The sequence below is a fragment of the Cyprinus carpio genome, chromosome B10 (assembly GCF_018340385.1).
Source record: "Cyprinus carpio isolate SPL01 chromosome B10, ASM1834038v1, whole genome shotgun sequence".
NCBI classification, from domain to species: Eukaryota; Metazoa; Chordata; class Actinopteri; order Cypriniformes; family Cyprinidae; genus Cyprinus; species Cyprinus carpio.
In genome coordinates this window covers 10,729,453-10,748,104 of record NC_056606.1, presented here as the reverse complement: position 1 = coordinate 10,748,104, position 18,652 = coordinate 10,729,453, and the positions used below count along the sequence as shown (strand labels likewise).

The window sequence follows — 18,652 nt, the reverse complement described above, 5'->3', positions numbered from 1 at the left end:
CAAATGTTGTGGGTTGCAAAATGGCATCCGAGTATTAACAACAAAAACGGACCAAATTTAAACAACAAAAAGCATTTCTTCCAACTGTTTTGAACAGTGCAAAAAAGTATGAATAATTTTATATTAAAATTATTTCTGGTTATGCTTTATTGTAAGGTATCCTTTTTACAGTGTAATTATACATTTAAGTACTGAATAATATCAATTAAGCATATGTTTACTATATGGTTAAGGGTTAAGGATTAGGGTTCGGCTTATGGTTATTTGCATGAAATTATGCATAATTTATTGTTCTTATAATAGTGAAATTATAAAAAAAAAACTATCTTAAACCAAAATATTATTAACATCTAAAATTCCAAGTACTAAAAAAAAGAAAAAAAAATAATAAAATAATAAAATGTTATAACTGAATCAAAATCTTGTGTTAAATCTAAATGTACATATAATTTAAACTCTTAAGATTCAAATTTTAATTCTAAATCTAAATCTTAAATGCAAGTACAAATCTAGAATAAATCTAAATAATAAATGTAAAAATAAATGTAAATCATACATCTAAATGCAAATTTTAAATCTGAATCCTAAACTAAAAATCATAAGTGATCTAAATCTTAAATTTAAAAATCTGTATTCAAATAGTCAATTTGAGTCTTAAATTAAAATCTAAGAAAACAAATCTGAATTTAAATTTTAAATAAGAATCCTAATTCAAAATCTTAAGTGTTAAAGATAAATATAAATCTAAAAATCTAAATCTTAAATAAAAGTACAAATATAAAATAATCTAAATTTTAAATTTTACTAAAATATTAATTAATGTTTTAATCTAAATCTTAGTTTTAAGTGTTAAAATCTAAATGTAAAATGATAGATTTTGATCTGAATCTTAAATAATAATCTTACGTATAAATCGACATGATGTTGCTCACTTGCAGACAATGTGCTTTCATTGATTATAATGGGAGTGTTATCATTTTGCTGCATCGTGCCACTCGTTTCCAGTGTCACACTGTGACATCGAGGTGGGGGGTTATTTGTACACACACACACACACACACACACACACACACACACACACACACACACACACACACACACACACACACACACACACACACACACACACACACACACACACACACACACACACACACACACACACACACACACACACCGGTTAGGGTGGGAGTAAGGTTCATCTCTAATATTTCAGTTTAACCTTGATAAATAAACCAACAAGACCTTTTCAATAATTAACAGCCTCTTACCACAAGTCTAATCCAGTGTGACAAAGACACACACACACACACACGCAAACTCTGATGCTCCAAAGTCGAAATATCAACGAGTAGCTGTAGGACAGGCAAACAAAGCCGTACATGTAAGTCCAAGGTAATACACTTTTAATTTTACCATTAACTCAGACAGTGATGCAACGAGGCAAGCGCTCTCACTACTATTGTGAATTATTGACTATGTGAGAATGTGCTTTGGAGAATATGATGGTAAAGGGGAGGTTTTGGAGAGGGATTCTAATGCAGTGGGTTTTTTGAACGCTTTTTAGGGTAAAGTGCTCCCCTGGGAACTCAGTTAGCGCCCAGTGATCAAAGTTTTGACAAAAGTGCTCGGAGCGTTTGATACACTCTGATACACACTCAGCAGGGAGAAGATCTCAGCTTCAAACAGTGCAGATCACAGGGGAAACAAGCACCAGCTAAAAGCATCACTCGCAGCCTCACACAACAGGACGAAACCACAAAAACCTACACTAATAAGCGGTGCTTTTATCCTATATTAAAACACATAAACGGTTTACATCCGTGATTTATGACAGCACAGACACCATACATGGATACTCGGGAAGGGAAACACACAGTGTGGATGTGCGTGAGCGTGTTTGCCATTGGTCGGGCTGTTGTGTCTAGCTGCTCTTAAATGCCCTTGAGTCTCACAGGCCCATTACAGCCAATTAAGATCCACATAATCACAAGCGTGTGCAAAACTGCACAGCACCCGACGCTCTGTCTTTCTCTTTCTCATTACAGGCATATTGTAGAAATTAACAACTGCCAACTTAGGTTAATTAAAAGTGATTTCCCTGGGGAACAAACAGTAACATGCACACATATTTGGTGTTTTATCGATGGATTCATCTTTTGCTGGAGCAACTATGAGGTAAATTTGACGCGACAGAACCCCTGCGGCTGATGCATTGTATTATTGCACTTGGGTAATTAGCAAATATTCCCAAAAAATGTTTGTCCATTCAAATCATTTTTTTATAGCGGAAATGATCACTTTATTTGCAATCTTAATTTTTGGGCTTTAAACTATTTTTAATATTTAATCATATGAATCAGGGGTCTCAAATTCATACTAACTGATGGCTTTTACTTTATATAGTATAAAGTCAGATTCCACCTTATATTAAGTGGTCTTAACTACTATTTACGTACATATAAATACATAAATTAACCATTTGATACAATGCACTTATTTGCATTGTACATTGTCCATTCCTTACCCTTGTTTTTGTTAATTTATGAGTACTTTGTAGTAATTTGTTCCCTCATTTAAATTTAGTTAAAACATGCTAACGATTGAACTAAAATGAGGGAACAAATTAGTACAACTTGGCCATGATTTTACTTAAAATGAAGGAAACAAATTAAGCTGTGGGAATATCTTTTTTTTTGTGAAAAATTGATTTGTGGGTTGGATGAATGGATAAATTATTTGTAGCATTTAACGAGGGCACAAGATAACACAACATGTGGGATGAATTTGGCTTGTGGGCAGACAGTTTAAGAACAGTTATAACAGAGCACAAAAAATCCCAAGAAAGTGAAAATTAAGATTATGAAACATGACAAGGCTTGAACCTGTGTTATCAACTTAAGCACCAAGGAACATTATGCCTCGAACACATGTTGCTAACTTCTGTATAGCTACATGGAGAGGACCCAAAATCTGGAAATGATTCCCACAAATAAATGCTGTTTTTCAAAACTGTACTATATTAGTTAACGATATTAGTTAACTTAACACACACTTACCTATGATGTAATAGTCTCGTAAGTTCTTGAATTCATGACCCCACAGGTTGGGCGAATACTCCTGGAACTTGATGGTAAACCTCATATCGCTGTTGGGTTTGTCACAGGTGAGCAACAGGTTCGGGGCGCCCATCACCTCACACCTGTCGGCCTGCTCTCGTGAGGACACCAGGTACAGTTTATAATACTCATACTCAGGAGGAGAGTTCGGCCCTGATGGACTCGTGGCAGGACAAACGAGGTCCAAACGATCCCCTATTTGAGGGTAGAGTATGTAGCCCCTCTCATCTCCAAACCTGTAGAATTAGAGAAAGAGAGATGAAGTTTGAGGGACACGCAAATGAGAAATGACCGTTTCCATGGAAACTGAGATTGACAGCTTGATATTTGCTTGCGTGTACGTGCATATGAATCCGCAAGGCCTGTCTGAAGCTGAAACTGCCCTTTTGTTCATACATTTTTTTACTCAAAATGTAAACATACATGCCCTTTGGTTCAGGAAAGTGTGTGAGAGGGCATATGTATGGTTTTGCTTGCCAATGTGATGAAAATGAGCATATGTGGGGATAAGGTTTTGCCTTCAATAGTAAAACCCGAAACTGCTAAGACTGTGGGGATGAGTCAATGGCAAACCTGTATGACTTTCCTTTGTGAAAAACAAAAGAAGATATTTTGAAGAATCTTACTGATCTATTTTTTATTTATTTTAATTTATGTTGTTCTGCATTGCTCCTTGGTCCTGGAGGAACGTTGTCTCGTTTCACTGTACTGTATATGGTAGAAATTATAATAAAAGCCTACTTGACTTGACTTGTGACGAATGGAGACTATCATGCTGCAAAAAGGACACAAAAAGTATCATAAAACTAATTCATACAACTTGTGCACTCAATTCAAAGTCTTCTGAGGTCACACAACTGCTTTATGTGAGAAACTGAATGAAATTTCAAAGTCATTATTCATCCCTTCAGCAAGATGTTAACTGCTGTGTCCGGATCACTGAGTCAATGAACTTGAGAACTCGATCATTTTTATACCTGAATTAATCATTCATACCAGGGGCTAAATTCAGGAAAATCTTCTTAAAGACGCTAAGAAATGGCACTAAATTTGTAAGAACGTTCCAACAGTAAGAAACAAATTCTTATGAAGTTCTTAAATATGGTGGTTTTTGTCAAAGACCTACTGATCAACTCAAAGAAAATACCCTCAAAGTCTGTCTTTTTGTAACTTTTGCAGATGATAATCGTTTGCAAATAATACTCTGAAAAGTAGAGCAGAGGAAAGGAAAAACACCCCTTAAAAATGGTATATACAAAATATTCATAATTTTTTCTTAAGTTAGGAAATAGAATAAAAATGATCTGAGCACAACAAACAATTATTCAGTATTATATAGTACATTCTCAGTCAAACCAAGGCCAAAGCTGAAACACAGCACTTAAAAGCTCCTATACCTTCATCCTCTTGAGGAAAGAAAGCTCTGGCATTTAGCAGACTGACATTTTAGCTCTATTCTGAGACAGTGTCTTGTTCTGAAGTTGAAAATTTACCTCACAAATAACACCACTGCAGATAGAAGGTATTTCCAGACCCCTCTCTCCTCACGCTAAGTGTACAAAGCTTGACATTTCCATCAGGCTGAGACATCCATGCAAAACTCCAATTAACCACACCACAGTTTGTAAGACACCTTTGCACGGACAGACAGATAGATCCAAAAAGGCTTCCTAGTCAGGAAAAAAATAAATAAATCATGTGAGAGCAAAAGCACCTGATCTGTGGATCAACACATATCCATTAACACACTGAGATTAGGCCTCAATCAGCCATCCGTCACAGCCGCAACCAAAAGTCAATGTGATCTCTGCCTTTTCATTGGCTACTAACATATGGGATCCGACTGAGGGCAAATATCGTAATCTGATAATCAGACGCTTTAATTCATCAAAACAAAAACTCACTCATCACTGTTTGGTGAAAAACACACACCAGGCCTTCGGTGTTTACATTGTGCTGCGCATCGAACCAAGCAATTTACCAGAGGCTGTGAATTATGACGACCACACACACACTCTCTGACCATATAAGATGAACTGGGTTCATCAGACTGTCTGTATGTTTAGTTATTTATACAGACTTGTTTAATCCTTTTGTCTCTGATATATTTACTTAATTGTGTCTGATCGAAGACACAGGAGGGCAATCTGGCATTCTTTCCTGGTTAAACCAGATTGTGATTGGTTAGTGAACTCACCCCACACTGTTTAGATAAAGGTTAGAGGTGGTCGACCTGATTACATGCTGAGGCGTTGCGGGTTTCTGTGCTGGTTTGATGCTTCTCATTGGTGGGTTTGAATCCCAGGGCTCCTTTACACTTGCACTGCAGAGCTGGAGTGACTTTGGGCTGCCCTTGAGTTTCTAAGGCCGTCGGAAGCTTTGAATCCAGACTCTGTTATTCCCCTTTTGCTCATCAACAAACCTCCACTTCACTCACACCAACCCAACATCTTCCCATGAGCCCACGCTGGGCTTTCCAAAGTTTGTTTTCAGCAAGATAATGTGACAAAAAAAGAAAAAGAAAAAGGCATGCATTATCTTTCTAAATGTATTATGTTGTTTGATAGACGCAGACATTGTCTGTGCATAATGATAGAAATTAGAGATGCAAAGACAAAAAAGGACTGTAACCGATAAATGGTTGATAATAAAAAGTTTTACACTATTATGTTTAAATTAAAAAGAAGGAAATCTTAAAATGTTTTAAGCGAATTTAAGCATCACAACATTGTGAGAGTTGAGGGTTAATTTTGAGAGTCGTTAAAGATTACATTTACTGTAATAATTTAATGATTAAATCATTAGTTTAAATTTAAATTTAAATGAGTGTACGATGATGACAACAGCAGTATAAATGTGAAAAAAAGGGAATGAGCAAGAACAATTAAATATTAACTGAAAATGCATACATTAAAAATTTCTAATATCAGCCAACTGACATAGTAACAATATATTGTGCATCCCTAATAAAAATGATATACACCGCAAAATGTATTATTTGTGTATTATTTTATACCACTTTAATAAAACACATCATGAAAAAGAATTTTCCTTGTGGATTAAAAAATAAATACATTCAAAAGTTCGATGAACTATATAGACGTACTAAGCTGCAAAAATGGATCAACCTGAAACTATATTAAGTTTGACAACCATGAGCACATAACCACTCACACACAGTACAAATAAACGAGGGCTGTCAATTTAACAAGTCAGTGTGATTTAATAAAATATTAATCATATCCATAAGAAATTCAAGCTTGAAGGAGCCGTTCACACAGGACGGGTTCCTGCATTCAAATTTAGGGATCTCTAGATGCATTTTTCAAAGCTGATGTACTTTTTACTCGACACGCCATCTAAAAAAAGCTTGTGCTGCCTCAAATCGCCAACTCTCATTGTAAATGAATGATTTCTGGCTGCTGCAAACTGCTGTCAGTTTTAAAAGGGTCAGAGAGAGTGTAGAAAATGGTCATGAAATACTAAATGATGACTGTCTGGTGCACTACATGTAGTCAGAAGTGTAGAAAATGGCCCCTTAAATTTCACAACAGAGGACAAGGGTGCATTTCATCTTACTTGTGTTTTCTTTAAGATCAAGCAAATGGATAAGTTAACCCCGAATCCTGCCACCCTGCAGATCCCAACTGTTTTCCTTCAGTCCAAACGGAAGACATTTCTATCAGAGAGCTGTCAGACCCCTGCTGAGACATACGAAGCACGGCGGCCGTTACCAAGACCACCCCAGAATAACAAAGGACAAAAATCAAATCTCAGCATAATACAATTTACTGATGGAAGCAAACGTAACATGCTGCATCTGTTTCTTACTACACTACACTGATTTTTCAAAGGCTTTTGAACATGTCAAAATTGCTCTGTGATGTGATCACCAGTTGACGAGCTGAATGCATTTGTCTTCCCTCTGCAGGAAAAAACAGCTTTGCTTGTTGAAAGAACTGACAATCTTTGTCTGTTAGGGGTTCCAGCGAAAACGCAAATATTTTGTGTTCTTTGCAGTGGTTATCAGGCCTGACAATGCTAAATTTCCTCTCGGTTTGGTGTTGGTGGATTATGCAAACATATTTATTCATGGAAAAGGTGATTTTTGGTTTAAATTAAAGTCGAATCAGACCTCCTTTTGCACTGAAGTAAACACACAATCAAAGTGAAAAATGCCTACATATGTATTGCGAATTCTCTTTCCTTGAGATCCATGAACTCTGATTTCAATACACCGCCATCTGAAACTGATTTTTTTATGTATGAAATATGCGGCATGAAATGCCGATACTTATCTTCATTTACATTGAAATTTAAGACATTCTTACATGTGGAAAAAACAGCTCCGTAATCTAGACATAAACCCTCACAAATCAGTAATTAAGCTATTTAAATGTAAATGTCACAGAGCAGGATCAGAATTCACAAGGCATCATATTCATTATTGATTCACCACTGCAGAATCACGGGTATTAAAGTTTCCTCATGCCACACTAAAGCAACAAAAGGCTGATAGAGCTGAAACTCAAACAAACTTGAACCACCGATTACACTTCACCTCACTGCAGCAATGTGGAAAATGACCTCTATTTAGAGTTTACATAATGATACTATTTTATTACAATTTAAGTAATTGCACAAAACTGGGGATATTTCCTCTCTTTCCCTGGTTTTCTAAGAACGTGTGTATGCATGTTTGTGTGTGTGAGCATCACCTAAAGTAAAACTTTTAATACAAATAATGCAGTAAATAAATAAATTCAAAAGGTTTTCTTTTAGGGTCTGGATTAGCAAGTGTAGTCTAAACTGAATATGAGGACTTTTATCTTATTTTCTGCACTGATTCAGAGGGAAAAAATTGTGCAAATGTGAACGTATTTAAACATGTTAAATATGCTTAGCAGAACTAAGTGTGTTACACTCTTATCGGTAGCTGAGGCATAACAGAGTAAAACGTTTAATAAAAGAATGTTACGGGTGGCAATTTTTATAATTTCTTGAATGATATGGATGACCATATGGAAATCAGGTTCCATGTCGGTCTAGACCGCAGTATTGAGCTTTGGTTAAAAACAATAGAAGGTATGTCGTCATTTAAATGTGTGTGTGTGGATTTTACTGTCATCAAGACCTGCTGAGTGCACCCAGATTATCTTAAGGGCTCTGAGAGTGTTGTTTCATGTTCTTATCAGTGCTATTTAATTAGCTAAGGGCTGGAGATAACTTACACATTCCTGAACTCTGACAGACTGAAACCCACTTACCACACGGCTGAGAACCGCATGCCACAAATGCACAGTGACTCACACATATGCAAACACAAAAACAAAAGCCTAAAACTAGGGATCTTCTGGGGGCGATAATGATAAACAATCAGAGGCTTGCTATAACTGATACAACGGCAGATTTGTACTTTTTGCGTTTGAACCCTTTTAAATGTAGCAGCTAATAATAATAATAATAATAATAAAAAAACACTGCATAAATGCAATCTGGTCAACTCCTAAACACTTATGCTTTTATTTGCTCAAAAAATACAATTAAAATGATAATATTGTGAAATATTACAATTTAATATTTTTAAATGTAATTTATTCCCATGATAGAAAAGCTAAATTTTGGTGCTCAATAAAATTTCTTAATATCAAAGTTGAAAGCAGCTGTGCATCTCAATATTGTTGTGGAAAACAATACATTTATTTTGAATTGAAAGTTCAAAAGCAACAGCTTTTATTTGAATTAGATTTTTTCTAAGTCTTAACTTTTGCTTTTGATCAATTTAATATGTCCTTGCTGAATACATTTAAAAAAGAAAGATTACTGTTCATTAACTTTTGAACAGTAGTTTACATGAAACCCCTCAGACAAAAGGTCACAAAACCCCATTTTCCAAAACTGAACTACTTTTCTCTGACGCATGAGACTTGTTAGGTCTTACAGGCCCATTACAACAAAATAGTGCAATACTGAAAATAATTGTGTAATTTTCCCAATTTATTGGCAAGTAATTTATTGGCCAGTTAGTAACATATTGTGTACCTCTATACAAAATGTGTCTACTGGGTGGTCTTCTGTTGTGGTCCGGTCAAGTAGCTCCAGGTAGCTGATGGGCCCAGAGGCCGCTGACTCCTCAGCCCAACATGAAAAGACTCATCAAGCTCCAAACACTCAGATGATTAAAAATGAACGTCACTAAAAATAACCTTCCCTTTGTTTGGAAGAGAAGGAAGGGAGGGCACAGAGAGAAAGGATAACTCCCAACTCACTTTTCATGTGTTCTCTCGCTTTCTCTCAGCTCTCGGTTTTCATGTTCGAACTGAGCCACGGGGGAATTAACCAGTTCTGATCCTTTTTAAAGTTTGTGGATAAAGTGTTCGGCGGCCTGTTTAGTATATGCACATCTTTGCATTGGCAGATCGGAAGTGTGTGGGCCTACCATTCGAAGCATTTTGCCGCATTTCTATCCATTCTGCAGATTGCGTCTGGGCCTATTAATGAGACATCAGCGAGTTAAAATCAAGATGTACATGATTCATCTAGTCTATAAAAACAAATACATGTTCTCATCGCTATATGTTTACTTTTCTTCATTGTATTTCTTGACAATCTATTGTTCATGATTCACATTTAAGGCCTGTCAATTATCTACATTGTTCCTTCAGAAACAAATGCTCATCCAACCTTCATGAGGATGGGAAGCAAGAGACGGCTAAGGAAGAAAAACAGAGAAGAGTTTTCCCAATAAATTGGATGACATCAAAACCCTAATCCTGTATATAGCCTCAATCCATAGACGACATGCAGCGAAAGAGAACAACAGCGAAAGAAACAATCACTGTCATCATCATAAACGTTGTGTTTTACAAGGGGTGCTGATGTTAAGATGATGTAAAGTGCAATGCTTGTCTATGTCATTCACTGTAATACCACCCCCTCCCCTGTTGGTTCAGAACCATCATCGGCGTAATCATAAAACTGTAATTATGCTTTCCACACACAGCACAGTATCATGCCAGGGCTTTGAAGGCATGCCAGAGACGCACCTTTGAACCTGAAAATTAAATATGAGTGAAACAAGAGGAGGTGGTTTTGGCCTTGGTCGCGAAGATGGCAGGTCCAGCTAAATAACACTGAAACTGAACGTTCATGAAGTCAAACTATGAAGTTTCAAGGGTTGCTGGTGTAAATTAAATGCCTTTGAGAATACAGGATCCAAAAAAAAAAAAGACAAAATAAAACCTTTTGAGTAAATGGAGAATTGGTTATACTTTTTGTGTTTGAACGTTTCTCCTGAAAAAAAGAAAGGATCCAAGTAATGTCATGTCTACATAGTCAACAGTCTCCAAGAGATTCAGCCTGATTACATTAACAGTGGATAGTATCCCTACATTTACACATTTGTTTTTGATATGCACTGAAACGTACAATTTGGATGTAGTGACGCCATGTAAAATGTACTATATACATAGGTCACAAATAATCTTTATAAACACTTTATATTAGATTTATTTTATCAATATACAGCTCCGTGAAAAGGTTTTTGCCCCCTTCCTGTTTTTTATATTTAACACACTTAAAAATTCAGATCAAACTAATTTTAATATTACACAAAGACAACCCGAGTAAATACAAAGTGCAGTTTTGAAATAATGATTTAATTTATTAAGGGAAAAAAAGCTGTCCAAACCTGCCTGGCACTACATGAAAAATTAATTACCCCCTAAATCTAATAACTGGTTATGCCACCCTTTGCAGCAATAACTGCAATCAAGAGTTTGCAATAACTGCCAATGAGTTTCACATCACTGTGGATGAATTTTGGCCCACTCCTCTTTGCAGAATTGTTTTAATTCAGCTACATTGGAGGGTTCGAGCATGAATGGACTGTTTAATGTCATGCAACAGCATCTCAATTGGATTTAAGTCCAGACTTTGACTTGGCCACTCCAAAACCTTAAAGGGGTCATATGATGCTGCTAAAAAGAACATTATTTTGTGTATTTGGTGTAATGAAATGTGTTTATGCAGTTATGTTAAAAACACATTATTTTCCACATACTGTACATTATAGTTTCTCCTCTATGCCCCGCCTTCTGAAATGCATCGATTTTTACAAAGCTCATCATTCTGAAAAGTGAGGTGTGCTGTGATTGGCCAGCTATCCAGCGCATTGTGATTGGCCAAATGCCTCAAGCGTGTGACGGAAATGTTATGCCTCCTAACATATTGTGAAGATAAAGAATATCTCTTCGGATTTGAGACTTTAGTCTTTGCAACTTTACAGATCTTTTTTATTCACCAAGAGCTTGTAACACTCCAAAGAGAAAGGAAAATTTGAAAATCGCATCATATGACCCCTTTAATCATGTTTTGCTTGAGCCTTTCAGAGATGGACTTGCTGGTGTGTTTGGGATCATTGTCCTGCTGCATAACCCAAGTGCGCTTGAGCTTGAGGTCACAAACTGATGGCCGGACATTCTCCTTCAGGATTTTCTGATAGACTGCAGAATTCATGATTCCATCAATTATTGCAAGTCATCCAGATCCAGCCTTTGTGTTCTTTTTGGTCAGCAATGGCTTTTGCCTTGGAACTCTCCCATGGATGGTGTTTTTGCCCAGTATCTTTCTTATTGTTGAATCATGAACACTGATCTTAATTAAGGCAATTGAGGCCTGCAGTTCTTTAGATGTTGTGCTGGGTTCTTTTACGACCTCCTGGATGAGTCGTTGTCATGCTCTTGGAGTAATTTTGGTAGGCCGGCCACTCCTGGGAATGTTCAACACTGTTCCAAGTTTTCTCCATTTGTGGATAATGGCTCTGACCGTGGTTTGCTGGAGTCCCAAAGCCTTAGAAATGGCTTTATAACCCTTTCCAGACTGATACACGTCAACTACTTTGTTTCTCATCTGTTCTTGAATTTCTTAAGATCGCAGCATGATGTGTTGCTCTTTAAGCATGCTTCACTTTGTCAGACAGGTTCTATTTAAGATTTCTTGATTCAACAGGACTGGCAGTAATCAGTAAACCTGGGTGTGGCTAGTGAAATTTAACTCAGCTTTTTAAAACAATGTGGTTAATCACAGTTCTTTCATGATTTAACAGGAGGGGGTAATTAATTTTTCATGTAGCGCCAGGTAGGTTTGGACAGCTTTTTTCCCTTAATAAATGCAATCCTCATTTAAAAACTGCATTTTGTATTTACTTGCATTATCTTTGTGTAATATTAAAATTAGCTTGATAATCTGAATCTTTTAAGTGTGACAAATATACAAAACATAAGAAAAAAAACAGGAAGGGGGCAAAAACCTTTTCACGGCACTGTATATGTATAGTTACATTTTACTATATCCGAGGAATTTCGCTCTATCATGTTGACATAATATTCCTCAAGTAATTGCGTGAAAATTAGGCTTTATTAATCAAAACTGTGGACCTGCAAATCATACTATGTGTGACAGGTACGTTTTTTCAGTTTTGCAGAAACGTTCTTAGAGACATGCATTTCCTATGAGACCATGTTGCATACAGACATTTTCCCTTGACAAACAAAGTCAAAGTTAAATGATTCAGTGATGATAATTCACATTGATTTCACTATTTTAAAGTTTAGACTTGGGTAATGCTATCCTTTGAATGGAGTTAAAAATAGCACAGCATGAAACCATTATAATGTCAGATTAAGTAAAACATTAAATAAATGTGATGAGACTGCACATATTTAACAATTTAAAAAACAAAATCAGTGTACAAATTCAATTTCCGATCTATCTAAAGATTTCAAAATCATTTGCATGTCTCTAAAGCTGTTCAAAGGTAAAATGCTTACAGTTTACATGCTGTCAATATGTTAATAATGTACATGTCAGGGTCTATGAAAATGTGCTAGAACTGCATTTAACCTGCAAATATATGATTATTAATGAGACCACACTGTCAGATTTGCCTACACACAAGCCTAGAAGTATCAGAACTCAAACATTTCAAAGTATCTAACTAATCTCCTTACTGTACATCAATAATTATCTCATTTGTATTTCCCCAAAGACACTGTAGAACAAATCTCAGAGATAAAGCTGATACTATGAGCTATGAAAGAGCAACCTCTGAGCAATAAAATTATCCTCTGGGAAAGACACAGAGAGAGCAGTGACACAAAAGAATGAGGTAATGAATGAGGAGAGAAAAAAATAAGAAGATGAATAGGTGAAGGGAATGTGATAGAGAGGGAGAAAGACATTAACCCCGGAAAGAAAAAGCACAAGACAGAAAGTGTGTATAGAGGTAGTAATCCCTTCACAGATGGCATTGTTGCCTGTCTGATGATGGAGCAGTCCATATGATGAACTAATGGAGGGGTGTTGTGTAGAGGATTATCCTCCCACTCTCGCACCCCTGGAAACTGAGGTCAAGTGGTACAATTCCATTTTCAGTCCATTTAATGCCACAATCACAATCTCTCTTTTAACAATGTAACATTTTCTATGAGGTCTTATCTCTTCAAAAAAACACTCTCTCGCACACAAATGGCTAGGAGATGTGGGAGGGCCTTGCACTGTGAAGCACATTTACAAACCCCAAATCTATTCTTTTCACTAACAACGTTTAATCTCACTCTGCTCTCGGTCCCTAGAAAGGCTCCATACAAGATCTTTCAGCAAAGGAGAACCAATCAATCAAAGATTGGCCAGAAAAAACCGACCGCAACTACAGTAAAACAGTCAAAAGTCTGAAGATCTGATGTAGGCTCTGTGCTCTGCTTGTCAGTTTTCCAAAGTATCTTTCCCTACCCTTAAAACGTTTTAATGTGAAACGCTTAACCCAGTTAAGAAAGCTTTTATCTGTCTCCAATTAGCAGCAGATTCATTAAATATTGAGGGAGCCATGAAGGATTCAATTTTTAATGTTCATTTGAGGCACAGAGTTGTACAACAACTTCCCCCGGAGCGATGCATAGAGACAGTCTATGCTCACCATTGATTATGCTCATTGAGGGGCCGAAATCCACTCCTCTCCTCCCACGCACCCCTCCATCCCATAACCTGTCTGACCCGTTTCAACATCATTTTTTTCTCTCGACACAGGCTCTATGGAGTTACTAATGGTTTTCTCCAGACATCAGCGTACTACATGACTTAACAAGACCTTTGAGTGTTGTCAGGTTAAAGTCAACAACATGAAATCAAAACTGACCCTGTTTACATTTTAATGAATGTTTCTGGTCTTATTGTAAATTATGCATCAATGCACTTTATTAAAAAAAAACAAACAAACAAAAAAAAAATCTTTGTAATCTTAAATAGAAGTGGTAAGTTGCTTTTCCTCTTTCTGCTGGCATTACTTTAGGGCAGAGTTTTCAAACTTTTTGATCCCAAAAATCCCAAAATATGATGTAGTCCCAAAATATAAAAACAACTTTATATTTTTTATATACAAGCATGCAGTTATACTGTTTGAGAGAAAAAACCCAGATTTTTACATTACTGTACTTTACTGTAACCCAATGTAAATATATTATCTCTAAAACATTTGCTTTGTTTTAGTTTTTTTTCAACTGCTTACACACATTTTCAAAACTTTACACACAAATCCAAGAATTGCACACACAAAATGCAAAATGCCTCACATCTCTTGCAAAATGAAGCACTGCATTCAAAATATCAAAAGCAAACATTTGCAAACACCTTTACCATAATATTAATTCCTGTTAGATTTTTGTGTGTTACATAGAGAATTTTGTGTTGTGTTTTGCAAAAAGTGTTTTATGAAACTGAAAACTTAGTCAAAGTCATTAGTGTATGGTTTTGCAGATTTGGTGTGTGGTTCTGGTGTTTGAGTGACAGGTTTCAGAAATTGTGTGACAAGTAAAAATTGTGTGTGTAAGCAATAGAAAAAAAATTGCAAGCTTAATATATCTTTTTTTTGCGCCCACCAGTCATGTAATGTTAAATGTATAAACCTGGCAGCAAACATTTTAAATAAATTTCAGAATTATTTCTTAAACACTTTTAAAGATAAATATTTAACTGTTTTGTGTTATAAATATATCTGTTAACATATTATCTTAATAATTAACAACCCTAAAATAAAAAAAAAATAAAAATAAAAAAATCCACAGACCATCTAGCACCCCCTTGCAGCCCTCACGGGGTTACTGTACCCCAGTTTGAAAACCCCTGACTTGTGGTCTATTAGGTTATATTAACCAATTGCCAGGAAACCTTCGAAGCCTTGTTTCAATAAACTTGCATTCGGTCATGTTTTCCATTTTTGTCATGTCATGATCCAATCAATTCCTGATGGAAAACATCCCAGACTACCATTTTTCTCTCACTGAACATTTAGTTTCATGCAATCAATACGTCAGAGTATTAAAAAAAATATCTCTATAACACTTAACAGTACAATGCTATTCATAATGGTTTTTTATATTAATTAATATTCTGGCATCTCTGTGTGCATGATGAAATGTTCAATTGTCTTGTGGGCAATATGTGTGTGAGACTGAAGTGAAAAGAGAGCGTGATGACCTGAGAGGGATGTGGCTGTCGGGGTGTGAGTAAACACGCTGACCTTTTCAGATATCAGAGGAACATTTATTTTATATGGATGAACGACTTTCTCTGACGCTTTTTCTATATGACTTTATCTGCACAAACCCCTCAATTCCTTCTCTCTACTTCATAAGTTGAAACTCTGGCTCAGCATCCATTTAATCTTTATTTTCTTCTCTCTTTTAGTCAACCATGTTTATCTTTTCCGCCTCAGATATATTCGTCTTCTCTAATTATATTTCTCTACCATCCATCTGTCAGTGTGAAGCTCTGAAGTTCTCAAAAGTTTTTTTTTTAAACCAACTGCCTAGTATTTTTTCTTACACTTATTCATTCATCTCTTTTTCAAGGTTGAGAGACTTCCTGATTGGGTCTCTCACTCAAGGTCTACACTCTCCATAACGTGGCTTTTCCTTTCCTCTTGTTCAGAGAGCATCCTCAGCACGGACAAAAATCAAAGGACCTTTGCGTGGGTTTGCAGATTGTGTCACTGTGGGTAAAGCATGAATGTTTTATCTAGGGAGGGCATGCACGCGACCCATAATCGGGAGGCAGCCAGCCGGAAAATGCCCCCCTGTCCCTCTCAGTTGAGTGTGTCTGTCCAAACCGTTAACTAGACTGTGTCCCAGGCCAAAGTCACCCCTGTCCCAACTGGGGTTGAGTTTATATGTACATAGTTCCCACACTTTCTGACCTATTTCCTTGATTTCTTAATTACTTTTCAAAGATAATGGCTTGATATCATTTTATAGAAAATATACTTGCAAAAACATCTAGACAAAGAAAAACTTCAGAACATGGAGCACAACTACACTTACAAAAAAAAAAAAAAAAAAAATACTGGAGTATGTTTTACAAGAAAATATGATTTCAGTCTTTCTACTTTAAAATTTCAAGTTTAATTCAATGTGTTAACTGGAGTTTCTTTGTAATTAATTGTGAAACTTACTAGCAATTACTGAGTGAAACTGTTTCGACACCATTTTTATTATTATTATTTTTTTCAGTTTACAAAAATTGATATTGACTATAGAAATCAAACTTTTGAATTATATTTTTAGGTTTTCCAGGATCCTTTATGTTGTTTACAATTAACTTGAATAAAAGAATCAAAATCAAAATGTAATTAGAATCATCTTTCTATGGTACAACATTCTGTTCCAATTAGTTTAATGCTAGGATTACATGCATGAATGCAAATTGACTAATATTACAATTTATTCTAAATTCTATTATTTACACTACCATAGAGATCTATAATTGGAGGCATTTGACGCTTAAAGCCTTTAAAAGACTGAACGTTTTACATCAACCACCAACATACCTTCTGTTCAAAGAGTTCCAGTATACTGGCTCCATGTTGGTCGCATCCACTGCTAAACTCTCCATCAGGAAGATTAAGAGAATTCCCAATCCACTGACCCAGTCCCAGAACGCCATAGCCACCCAGGGTCCCCTCGTCTGGACTCCCATGTTCCTCCTATATGCAAGACAAATGCCTGGGACCTAATAGAGACAAAAGACTGGCGGAAGGTTGAACTTCACTAGATCCCTCTGTGCTTGAGGAGACGGTGTGACCGCAACATCCACATCTGAAAGACTCGGAGAACAACCCTCTGAATGTTTGTAAAAGAAAGCAGATTCAGAAACATCAACCTCCTTTGTTCCATTCAAAGGAGTCCATGACCTCAACAGAAAGTCCCAAGTAATTGTCAAATTTGAGAAGGCAAAGCCATATGGTCAATGTATGAATCTGATTTGGGATGGATTTCAAACAATATTATTATTGTCCATAGGGTGAAGTTAAATGTTTTGAAGCGCACGCAGACTGATGCGGGGCGCCAGGTCCACTGCGGGTGATTTTTTAGAAATGTTTCTCCATCAACCGCAGCATTAGCATTTCTGTCAAGGACGGAGTTATATTTTTACTCCCGTTGAGAAAATTACCATCCACCCGGTAGAAATAATTAAATTCTTCGGTGGACAAAAGTGTTTAAGTTGTGTCGTACTTTCACGCTGGTGAAGAACACGCATCTGGTGTCCAAAATGAGAAGTCCAGAACTTTTCGCTCATCTAATATCCAAAATATTCATGTAAATATGATGTCCCAGTCCTGAAACAACAGTGAGGATGTCCACCAGCACTTACTTACCCAATTAATTACAGTCCGACATAAAAACAAGAAACAAACCCTGTTTAGGTCATTGAAAGGAGGTAAGTGGAAGTAATCGGTAAACGTCTACTGCAACAAACGCATAAACGTTGGGGACAAGAAACGAGATATTCCTGTAGTCCATGGATACAACGCGTGCCGTTCGCGCTCTCCGTTTCTCTGCTGCTCTGCAAAGTCTGGCGCTTTGACTCGCGCGCCGGAAGCATTGTTGCCAGATCCCAGGAGAAACAAGCAACCGATTCTGATAAAACAGGCCTAACCGAATTCGGCGAGCTCTGTTTTTCATTTCTAAAGGTTTAGTAGTTATTTATTAACTTTGGGGAAGGCACTGTATAACTCCCTAATTTTATTTATCAAGACAAAAATATATAGATTAAATACAGCCTGGGTTAAAAATAGCTATTAGAAACTGCCACGAGTAGTATTTTATTAAATAATAAACAGTATATTTTAGTAAAATAGTACATTTACATTTTAAATAATGAAAAGCTATTTTTAGTTGCTTATAATAAGCGGACATGGCAACAACTGTGAGCGCGCGTGTTGATGACTGTCGCGAGAAGAGTTTGTGGATGCCGTCTTGAGAAAAGCTCCACTCTGAAGTATTTTCAATACTGTTGAATTTAAATGTCACTGCAGCTTTACGGCCAACAAATCAGAAGAACAACTATAAAGTAACCTCCGAGGACGGTAGGGCTCGAGTCGACTTCAATTCAGTATTTCCAAGAAACATGGCGTGTTTCTAACCGCCTCAACTTTATTCAGGTAACGTAACAGTTAGCTCGAGGCACATCAGAACAAGTTT

At 36.4% G+C, this 18,652-nt stretch overlaps 1 protein-coding gene across 1 annotated transcript in view; it reads right to left on the bottom strand.

Annotated features, from left to right (window-relative positions):
• LOC109065437 (ephrin-B3-like) overlaps positions 1–18,210 on the bottom strand; it is a 39,543-nt gene extending 21,333 nt beyond the window's left edge. The window contains exons 1-2 of the mRNA XM_042732473.1: positions 16,999–18,210; positions 3,060–3,355 (exon numbers count right to left, since the gene is read on the bottom strand). Of these exons, the coding sequence (XP_042588407.1) occupies positions 3,060–3,355; positions 16,999–17,147 (445 nt within the window). The 5' untranslated portion in view covers positions 17,148–18,210. The remainder of the gene's footprint in view (positions 1–3,059; positions 3,356–16,998) is intronic.
• Positions 18,211–18,652: the final 442 nt, after the last annotated feature.